This window comes from Ovis canadensis, chromosome 13, assembly GCF_042477335.2.
Source record: "Ovis canadensis isolate MfBH-ARS-UI-01 breed Bighorn chromosome 13, ARS-UI_OviCan_v2, whole genome shotgun sequence".
NCBI lineage: Eukaryota > Metazoa > Chordata > Mammalia > Artiodactyla > Bovidae > Ovis > Ovis canadensis.
In genome coordinates, this window is record NC_091257.1 from 53,310,174 (window position 1) to 53,321,038 (window position 10,865).

The 10,865-nt window shown below is 46.6% G+C and overlaps 1 protein-coding gene across 5 annotated transcripts in view; it reads left to right on the top strand.

The window, feature by feature from the left end:
• The window catches only part of KAT14 (lysine acetyltransferase 14), a 28,649-nt gene extending 18,168 nt beyond the window's left edge, over positions 1–10,481 (top strand). For 3 of the 5 annotated variants that reach the window (XM_069546476.2, XM_069546477.2, XM_069546478.1), the window contains 4 exons: positions 1,081–1,217; positions 2,078–2,253; positions 4,510–4,700; positions 6,658–10,481. In XM_069546476.2, the coding sequence (XP_069402577.1) occupies positions 1,081–1,217; positions 2,078–2,253; positions 4,510–4,700; positions 6,658–6,831 (678 nt within the window). In that variant the 3' untranslated portion in view covers positions 6,832–10,481. The remainder of the gene's footprint in view (positions 1–1,080; positions 1,218–2,077; positions 2,254–4,509; positions 4,701–6,657) is intronic. The other 2 variants (XR_011247913.2, XR_011247914.2) reach the window with 1 other exon arrangement.
• The last annotated feature ends 384 nt before the right edge of the window (positions 10,482–10,865 follow it).

The following is a 10,865-nucleotide window of genomic DNA, read 5'->3' on the forward strand; positions in this document are numbered from 1 at the left end:
GGCTCAGAGGTCCCAGAATGTTGTTACTTCTGCCATGTTCTGACCGGTCAAGGCCTACCTCAGGCCTGCCAGGTTCCAGAGGAGGGGACATTGACTTTGCCTTTTGATACAGGAGATGGGTGTGCCTTCAGGCTCAGGAGGAAACGGGCTGTACTTGGAAACTGTTCCCCAAGTTTGAATTTCACTTGAAAACTCACAAAGTCCTGGCAGAATTTCAGAGTTGATTGGCCTCTGAAAGTTTTGGTGTCCAGTTTGGGGAAGTAATCAGAGCAAAATTATTAAGAAAGGAATTCATGCTCTTCTTCCAACAAAGTTATTTTCTAGCCCAAGAGCAAGCTGATTCTACAAAAACAACTCAGGTTTCTAAACTTCATCCAACCCCTGGCAAACCGCTTTGTAAATGTACTTTTTAATCTTCCATCTGAGCTGTTTGCTATGAAACCTAATTGTCCATGTTCTGTTATGACATGACCGAGGGCCCTTGAGCAGCCCTATGTGGAGAGGAGGCATCTGCAGGCCTGTGGGGAGTAGGGACCATGTCTCCTGGACCCTCTGGTCAGTCCTCTCTGCTCACACTGTGTTGTAGGGATAATAATCTATGTCAGTCCTACTTTTGTGAGATTTACTCAGTAGAGACATATTATAATAAATCCATATACACATGCAGCAGTGATTTCTGCCATGGTAACAGAGACCCTTCATGAGACAGGAGCTGTGTGTGTGTGTGTGTGTGTGTGTGTGTGTGTGTGTGACCCACCTGATGCTTGGGCTGACTGATATTTGATGAACAGATTCAAGGTGCCTTATAGACAACATGAAACTTGGAGAAGCTATACATAACTTAAAAAAACTTTTTAACTATTTTGCCTTCAAACTATTAAACTGCAATTAGGTTCTCATATCAAGTTTTATGCAAAGGTACCTATGAAGTTTTTATGAACCTTAAATTTTCCAGTTAAGTCCTGCAGAAAGACCTACTTTCTGACACATAAAAATGTTCTAAGTACTACTCATCTGTAGAAATGAAACCAGCCCTTTGAGTAATTTTATTTTTGTATAACTGGTCTGTCTTTCTCACAGACTGCCTTGCCATCCAGGAAAGGATTCCGGCACCAGAGCACAAAGTTTCTGTACCGTTTGGTGGGATCGGAAGATATGGCTGTGGACCAGAGCATCGTCAGCCCATACACGTCTCGGATCCTGAAACCCTACATCAGGTACACAGAGGAGAGCTGTGGCACGAGCAGTGGCGCTTGGGCTTTGAGCCAGCCCCATCCTCCCCAGATCTGTGAACTGGCATTGGCAAGGACCAGGCCTCTGCTCTATGTCTAGTCTTGTCCTGAAACAATATGCAGCATGTTTCCACTGTATATTATTATAGAAAGGTTGGTCCCTTTGAAAGAAATATACAAGGCAAGGAGATAAGTCAACTCTGTGAGATTTCATTCTGATTATCATACTCATTGTTTTATTTTAAATTTCAAATTGTACATAGTTGTCTGCAAAAGGAAACCAGGGGACGGTGGGGCCTGTCCATGGACTGATGATGAATATCCCATGTACGCAGCACCTGGACAATGAGATGGCCAGAGAGTTCCCACCCCCACCCACACTGGGCTGCACATGACTGACAGTTATCTCTGCCACCCCAGTCATGTGTCCTCCCGGCCCAGCCCCCCACCTTCCCCGGGGAAGACCCATGGGTCAGCATACAAGCCTGCTCCTTGCCCCAGGGTCTCTGGCTGTCCAGGCAGAGCTGGGCCTTCCTCCCCGGGCTCTGTCCTGGGTCAGAGGGTGGAATTAGAAGCCGTTTCTGTTTCCGCAGTCCATTCATTAAGGCTCACCAACACTAGTGGACTTCCTGGCAGGTTCCAGTAGGTCTTGTCTGACGAATGTTAGTAGAGATAATTTTAAGTGTCATACCAGAAGAATACTGTAGCTCTTAAGTGGGCTGACATATAAAGTAGTGCAAATTAATTTAAAATTTTCAGCAGGTCAAGGAGCATTGTGAATCAAATGGCTGGGAGTAATGGGTATTTTCCTTGTCTTCTGTGTGTTTCTTTTCTGGGTTCTGGAGGCGTGATTATGAAACAAAGCCACCCAAACTGCAGCTGCTCTCCCAGATCCGCTCCCACCCGCACAGGGGAGACCCGCACTGGACGCCGGAGCCAGACGCCCCTCTTGATTACTGCTATGTCCGGCCAAATCACATCCCAACCATAAACTCCATGTGTCAGGAGTTCTTCTGGCCTGGTATGTTCTCCCTATCCAAGCTTAGCAGATCCACCTTCCGTATTGTTCACTTCAGCAGTTTTTAAAACTAGTGTGTGTGTCATGTGACCCCCAAACCTTTACTCATGTGATTTCATTCAGTCTGTCTGCTCATATAGACAGTTTAAAGTATGAACATCTCTTTCTTTCCTAAGATCAGGAAGTGCAAGCAGTTCAGTTCAGTTCAGTCACTCAGTCGTGTCCGACTCTTTGCGACCCCATGAATTGCAGCACGCCAGGCCTCCCTGTCCATCACCAACTCCCGGAGTCCACCCAAACCCATGTCCATCGAGTTGGTGATGCCATCCAACCATCTCATCCTCTGTCGTCCCCTTCTCCTCCTGCCTTCAGTCTTTCCCAGGATCAGGGTCTTTTCAAATGAGTCAGCTCTTCGCATGAGGTGGCCAAAGTACTGGAGTTTCAGCTTTAGCATCATTCCTTCCAAAGAAATCCCAGGGCTGATCTCCTTTAGAATGGACTGGTTGGCTCTCCTTGCAGTCCAACGGACTCTCAAGAGTCTTCTCCAACACCACAGTTCAAAAGCATCAATTCTTTGGCACTCAGGTTTCTTTATAGTCCAACTGTCACATCCATACATGACCACTGGAAAAACCATAGGCCTTGACTAGACGGACCTTTGTTGGCAAAGTAATATCTCTGCTTTTTAATATGCTGTCTAGGTTGGTCATAACCTTCCTTCCAAGGAGTAAGCATCTTAATTTCACGGCTGCAATCACCATCTGCAGTGATTTTGGAGCCCAGAAAAATAAAGTCAGTCAGTTTCCACTGTTTCTCCATCTATTTGCCATGAAGTGATGGGACCAGATGCCATGATCTTAGTTTTCTGAATGTTGAGCTTTAAGTCAACTTTTTCACTTTCCTCTTTCCCTTTCATCAAGAGGCTCTTTAGTTGTTCTTCACTTTCTGTCATAATGATGGTGTCATCTTCATATCTGAGGTTATTGATATTTCTCCTGGCAATCTTGATTGCAGCTTGTGTTTCTTCCAGCCCAGCGTTTCTCATGATGTACTCTGCATATAAGTTAAATAAGCAGGGTCACAATATACATCCTTGATGTACTCCTTCTCCTATTTGGAACCAGTCTGTTGTTCTATGCCCAGTTCTAACTGTTGCTTCCTGACCTGCAGACAGATTTCTCAGGAGGCAGGTCAGGTGCTCTGGTATTTCCATCTCTTTAAGAATTTTCCACAGTATATTGTAATCCACACAGAAGCGAGCAGTTAAAGCAATAAACAGTGCCATTTGTTCCTCTTCCCTGTTTGTCTCTGGTTTCAGAAGAAACGGTTCACCCTGTTATCTCCCACATGTATCAAGATCCCAGGTTATACCCATCAGCACCACAGGCTGGTGGCTTGGGTGTGTCTGGACACTTTTGATGTTTGCTTAATTCTGTGTGCTTTGTTTACTTAACTGGTCCTTGGTGTTAGTACAGCCAAGAGTTGTTTTTAAAAAGCCAAAAACCCCAATCACAGACTTTGAAAATAATAGACCCAATGCGATATGTCATTTTATCAGCCTTACCATAACCATATTATATATAGTCTCTGAAGTCATTGATTAAAGGAATACTCTATCATTGCTAAATGTAAGTATGTTCTTTGTGGCTCTGCTTTGAAATGTAAAGGAAATAATACGTCTTCTAGGGGCTGGATAAGATTTTGTCAGGATGTCAGTGCATGTAGTAGGGGGGTTGGATGGGGCTGAAAGGAATGTTCTGGGAGTGTCTGCCTCTTCCTGCCTCTGCTCAAGGTGGCTTCCAGACAATAAGCGTGGAATTGTGTGATATTTAACTCCTTTATTGTAAAAAGTGACACTTGTACCAAAGAGCTTGTCAGTGGTCTGTGTATGAGGTAAAGAACATGACGATTTGGGCGGTCTCAGATCTTCCCTTCAGGTCTGGGTATTTCTCATCTCACCTGAGGCAGGGCGTTGGGGTATGTGCCAGCTGGCACACATGGCCTAGAGGCCAAGCGCAAAGCCAGTTGTGTCCACTTCTAGCCTGCGTGCTCTCTCCTACCCACCCTGTCCCACTTCTTTTCTTTTAACATGTGTACACAGACCAGATGATGCAAATTTTGGTATTTATGTGTGGTGTCTGCAGTGGTGTCTCTGTCTGCAGTCTGGGTGTTTTTAGCAGGCAGGTGCAGCTGAAGCACAGACTGAACAGCCTGCCGCTCACTCATCCCAGAACCTGGGCTGACTGATTCTCTCCATAGGCGTCGACCTGTCCGAGTGCCTGCAGTACCCTGACTTCAGCGTCGTCGTCCTCTATAAGAAAGTCATCATCGCCTTCGGCTTCATGGTCCCTGACGTGAAGTACAACGAAGCTTATATCTCGTTTCTGTTTGTCCATCCTGACTGGAGGAGAGCGGGGATCGCGACTTTCATGATTTATCATCTGATTCAGGTATGGTGTCTCTGCTCACTGTCTGCCCACCTGCCTTGAGTTGACCTGAAAGGCTTGGAGTGTGGACAGGGCCAGAGCCAGTCAACACCAGGTGAAGGGGAGCCAGCTCTGTCGTCCACAAAGTTATTTACACCTAGACAGAAGCCTCACCCCTAAAGAAGTCACTCCTCAGACCCAAGTTTCAAAGAAATCAGTTTGTGGACATGTGTAATAAATGAGGTGAATACAGAGGTAAGAGCCTGTAACACTCCAACTGTCTTTTTTTTAATAGTTACTTTTTATTTGGCTGCACCAGGTCTTACTTGCAGCACGTGGGATCTTTGATCTTCATTGCAGCAGTCAAACTTTTAGTTGCAGCACACGGGAATCAAATTCCTGGTCATTCCCTGACCAGGAATCGAACCCACGCACCCTGCATTGGTTGCATGGAGTCTTAGCCACTGGACTGCCTCGGAAGTCCCGGACTGTCCATTTTGTAACTGCTTCTGGTCTTGGAGTCACCACCGTGGTGACTGAGAAGTGGGGGTGAACATGTGATTTTTAGTTCTTAGGTATTTTTAACCATTTTAACAAAACCATTTATCAGGGATTTCCCTGGTGAACTAGTGATTAAGACTGCACTCCCAATGCAGGGGGTGCGGGTTCCGTCCCTGGTGGGGGAACTAGATCCCGCATGCCACCCAGCATGACCAAAACCAAAAAAACCTCATGCTATCAGCAGTAGGTATATTCTGTTATCGCTGCTTGTTTTCAGTTTTACTGTCACTGTGTAAGCTGCTGTGAACCTTCTAAGTAATCCATCCTTTGATGAATCTGTATCACCTTTGAGGAAGATAGACCGTATATTTATATACAAATACCAGAAATACAGGCAAGGTTTTTTTTTTACCCCAGAATTCATCTGGTGACTTACCTAGAAGCCATTCGGTATGGAGCATTGTCTGTCACGTAGGCAAGATTCTTTTTAAATAGGAGATGGTGAATGTTTTTTCCCAGTTTTTAATGAAACTTGCTCAATAATTCTCACATGTTGGCATCTGTCCACCTTTGATGAGGCCTCTTAGTATAGGAAGCCTTAAGGACCCTGGGGTTGTAAAACCTCCAGGACTCATGAAGTCCACAGTCTCAGCACCTCCTCACTAAAGAGCCAGTTCTGAGTTTATGTAACTTCTGTTGCTCTCTTCTGTGTTGTTAATTAAAGAATCTGAGAACCTGCCTAGCTGCAGTAGAACAGACCCCCCTCTTTTTCCCCATGGGACAAGGCTGGTGGTACATGAAGAAACCTCAGTTCTGAGAAGTCTGGGAGTGCTGAGGGGGTCTTTGGGATTCAGAATGTCCCTAGGGGATACCCAGCTTGTATAATTAAACAGAAGTCTTGAGGTTTCATACTTGGTCACATAACTTGACATCTTTCCTAGTAGGTCCAGGGTGGGAGCATTTATGATTGTCTTGCAGGATGACATCTAGTTTTTAAAAACAGAACGTCTGATCTTGTCCCTTGTTTTTTCAAGGTTGTCATAGGGTTTGGTATTGTTACGCTGGATATACTTAAATGTAACTGAATTATAAAACAGTTGGCAATGAAATATCCCCAGTGGCTCTTTGCTCCAGAGAGAAAAAACTGGAGGTTTTACAAACCAGGGTCCTTAAGGCTTCCTATACTAAGAGGCCTCATCAAAGGTGGACAGACACCAACATGTGGGAATTACTGAGCAAGTTTCATTAAAAACTGGGGAAAAACATTCAATCCACTTACCGTCCGCCACCTCAGTCTGGAAAGTTTCAGCGAGGGTTCTTGGGTTCCCCCACAGGCGCTGGCTGGTGGTCCCGTACCCCAGCCTCAGGCCGGACTCTTCCAGCCTCTGTACCTGACTGCCTTAAAGTCAGGGACTCTCTCCACCCACTCCTTTTCCCCGAGGCCCTCTCGTTCTCACTGTGTGCTTCTCCACTCTTGCAGACCTGCATGGGCAAGGACGTGACCCTGCACGTCTCTGCCAGCAACCCTGCCATGCTGCTCTACCAGAAGTTCGGGTTCAAGACGGAAGAGTACGTCTTAGACTTTTATGACAAGTATTACCCCCTGGAGAGCACGGAGTGTAAGCACGCGTTCTTTCTGCGTCTGCGACGCTGACGTGAGCGCGGCTCCTCACGGGACACACGCGCTTGGAGGAGAGGGCTGACGTGAGCGCGGCTCCTCACGGTGCACGCGCTTGGAGGAGAGGGCTGACGTGAGCGTGGCTCCTCATGGCGCACGCGCTTGGAGGAGAGGGCTGACGTGAGCGCGGCTCCTCCCGGGGCACACGCTTGGAGGAGAGGACTGACGTGAGCGTGGCTCCTCCCGGGGCGCACGCGCTTGGAGGAGAGGGCTGACGTGAGCGCGGCTCCTCCCGGGGCACACGCTTGGAGGAGAGGGCTGACGTGAGCGTGGCTCCTCATGGCGCACGCGCTTGGAGGAAAGGGCTGACGTGAGCGCCTCACGGCGCACGCGCTTGGAGGAGAGGGCTGACGTGAGCGCGGGTCAGCCAAGACTGCCAGGTGTGCCGACCTTCAGCCGAAAGCGCGTTGAGCCAGAAAGGCCTGAGCTGATGTTCCTGAGGAGAGAAGTTCTGTCCCATTTAAAGTGAGAAGGGTGATTGTAGTCCAAGATCCTTGCTATGTCCACTAGGCCCTGCGCCGTCCTGGTGACGACCACATGCTGACTCAGCCTGTCCCAACCCGGCTGTGCTGTCCCCAGAGCGGGGCATGCGCTGACTTTGGTTACAGTGTCTTGTGTGAGACGTCACCTGACCTTTCTCCTGTGAGCATGTCCGGCTGGGGCCCTGGCCTGGGAGGCGGGAGCTGTTCTCCTGTCCTGTCAAGTAACGTCAGTTTGGGGCTGGAGGAGCTGGGCAGCCTGCTGTTTGATTGTGCCCCTGACGGAGGTGTGCGGTGGTGGAGGGGTCAGCTGTGGACAGACACACCTTGCGTCTGCCTGCCGAGGCTGTTGGCTGGCTTGTGGAAGTGGACCATCAGTCGGGTGCTTTTGGATTTAGTAGAAATGCTTCCCACAGTATCAAATGTTCTCAAATAAAATATCTTTTTGTGACAACCTGTGGCCAGTCTAGCCAGTTTGCTCTCCAGCTCTCTTAAGAGCAGTAGTTTTTATTTTGTGGGTGGTTGGTGGGGTGGGGGTGGGACACGATTCCGTTTGAGAATGCAAGGAAAGCTCTGCATATGTAAAATTTTGCATCTGTGATCCTTGTACACCAGGACCTCTGTTCTGGAGTCTGTGCTTAGAGGGAGCTGGAATCCCTTCATTCAAGGGAAATGTGTGTGTCTCCCCCAAGGGAAAAGTCTGAGACTGTCCTGTCACATGTCTCTGATAACTGGGATGGGCTCCAGGGCTCCGCAGGCTCTTTTCCCCTCCCCCACAAGACCCAGGCTGGATATACCGGGTCACTCAGATACCAGGTTCCCCAGGGCAACAATGAGCAGCCTTCGAGAAGAGAGTCTTCTGGAGGGAGGTTCAAGAGGGAGGGGACATATGTATACCTATGGCTGATTCATGTTGAGGGTTGACAGAAAACAATAAAATTCTGTAGAGCAGTTATCCTTCAATTAAAAAATATAAAAGGGGTCTTCTGGGCTCTTCTCACCATCTTCCCTTTCAGAGAGTCAGCACCAGCCTGGCCTTCCAGAGACCCCCCAGCAGACTGGGAGGGGCCGGCTATCACCTGATGTGCACTTGGCCTTAAGGTATAGGTTTTTAACAGTACAGATGTGTTATATTCTACTCTCTGAGTGTATCCGTTTTAATGCTTAAGTGACCCCTCAGTCAGTCTCTCCCATCAGGAATCTTCCATAAATGTATTATCCTTATCCATCGGAGGGCAGACAGAATGAAAACCACAATCTCAGAAAACTAATCAAACTGATCACATGGACCACAGCCTTATCTGACTCATTGAAACTGAGCCATGCTGTGTAGGGCCACCCAAGACAGATGGATCATGGTGGAGAGTTCTGACAAAACGCAGTCCACTGGAGAAGGGAATGGCAAACCGTATTCTTGCCTTGAGAACTCCATGAACAGCATGAAAAGGCACAAAGATAGGAAGGACACTGAAAGATGAACTCCCCAAGTTGGTAGGTGCCCAATATGCTGCTGGAGATCGGTGGAGAACTAACTCCAGAAAGAATGAAAAGACAGAGCCAAAGCAAAAATAACACCCAATTGTGGATGTGACTGGTGATGGAAGTAAAGTCTGATGCTGTAAAGAGCCGTATTGCATATGAACCTGGAATGTTAGGTCCTTGAATCAAGGTAAATTAGTAGTCGTCAAGCAGAAGATGGCAAGAGTGAACATCAATATTTTAGGAATTAGCGAACTAAAATGGACTGGAATGGGTGAATTTTAACTCAGATGACCATTATATATACTACTGTGGGAGGAGAAGGGGACAACTGAGGATGAGATGGTTGGATGGCATCACTGACTCAATGGATATGAATTTGAGTAAGCTCTGGGTGTTGGTGGTGGTCAGGAAGCCTGGCGTGCTGCAGCCCATGGGGTCTCAAAGAATTGAACACGACTGAGCCACTGAACTGAACTAATGGGTTTTTTCCAACCCAGAGCTCAAGGAAAAACCGACAGCTGTACATACAAGCCCCGGGTGTGTATTTGTCCCCACAGATGGACCTGCCATCTCATTCCTCTGCAATGAAATGTCAGGGATTCCAGACAGACTGATCTGTGCTCTGAGTGATAACCTGCTAATTTGGGTCATCTTGAGAAAGAATTTTGAGTTGAAGATAAGTGGTGGCTGAAAAGCAAATGTGCTGCTTGTATCTTTGTGTATATATGTGTGTGTGTGTGCGCGTGTGCATGCTCAGTCGTGTCTGACTCTGGGACCCCATAGACTGTAGCGTGCCAGGTTCCTCTCTCCATGGAATTTTCTAGGCAAGACTATTGGAGTGGGTAGCCATTCCCTTCTCCAAGGGATCTTTCCAGCGCAGGAGTCACTCATATGTTTACATTTCACCAAAACGTCAAGCCTTGGTCAGGAACCGACACACTGTCACTCAGCTCCCTTTTCTTCAGCTCAAGCAAATCATGCTTCCCATCCCCAGTTCGGTTAGAGCGGGGGAGATAAATTCTACTCACACCAGTTGGTCGTACAGTAGTGTCAAGTCACATGGGGAAGGACATGAGGAATTATAAGTGTGTAATCAGTGGATTAGGTCAAAGATTGTATTACTTAACCTTGTTAAATTCAAACTGTTCTCTCATGATTTCTTCTTTGACTCCTGGATTATTTAGAAGCAAGTCTTTTAGTTTCCATATCTTGGGGGAATGTTTTCATCTGTCTTTCTGTTACTGATTTCTAGTTTAATTCTCATGATCAGAGAACATACTTTGTATCAGTGTTTAATTCCTTAAGCCAAAGGCTGTGCTGTGCTGATGAAATAGAACCTCTCTGTGCTTAGGAAATACTTTCTGGAGTCCTTAGGGGTGAATGGCCATGATGTATGTAACTAACCCTCACGTGGATCATGAAAAAAAAATGTGCATGCGTGTGTGTGTGTGTGTGTGTGTGTGTGTGTGTGTGTGTAGAAACTGCAAGTAAGTGAAGGGCGGGCAGGAAACATGCATAAATCATAAAGCTAAAGGATAAAATGTTAACAGTAGATGAATCTTGACAAAGGATGTGTAGGGGTTCTTTGTACCACTTTTAATTTTGGCAACTTTTCTGTAAATTTGAACTCTCCAAATAAAAAAATGAAGAGAAAGGAAAAGCTAATAATCTCTCCCTACTCATTCAGTTGTGTATCCTTCCATACCCCTTCCATCCCCGCACAAACATATGTGAATATTTATACACTTAGATGGGCTTTCATCCTTTTATTAAAATGGGATTATTCTCAGTGCATTAAATACTGTGCAACTTGATTTTCTCTCTTAAGACATTGTAAAACTCCTTCTAGGTCAAAAGACACAGGTTTATTTTTAAACAGAGGTGTGTAAGTATCAATTTCTTCAACCATGCCCCTAATGTTGGACATTCTGGCAGTTTCCAGTTTTTTTGTCACTACAAACAAGGCAGCAAAAACCATCCATGTGCACATCACCCACAGTATTGGTGCTGAGTCCATGACTCACTTCTGGAATTAGAATTTCAGTCACA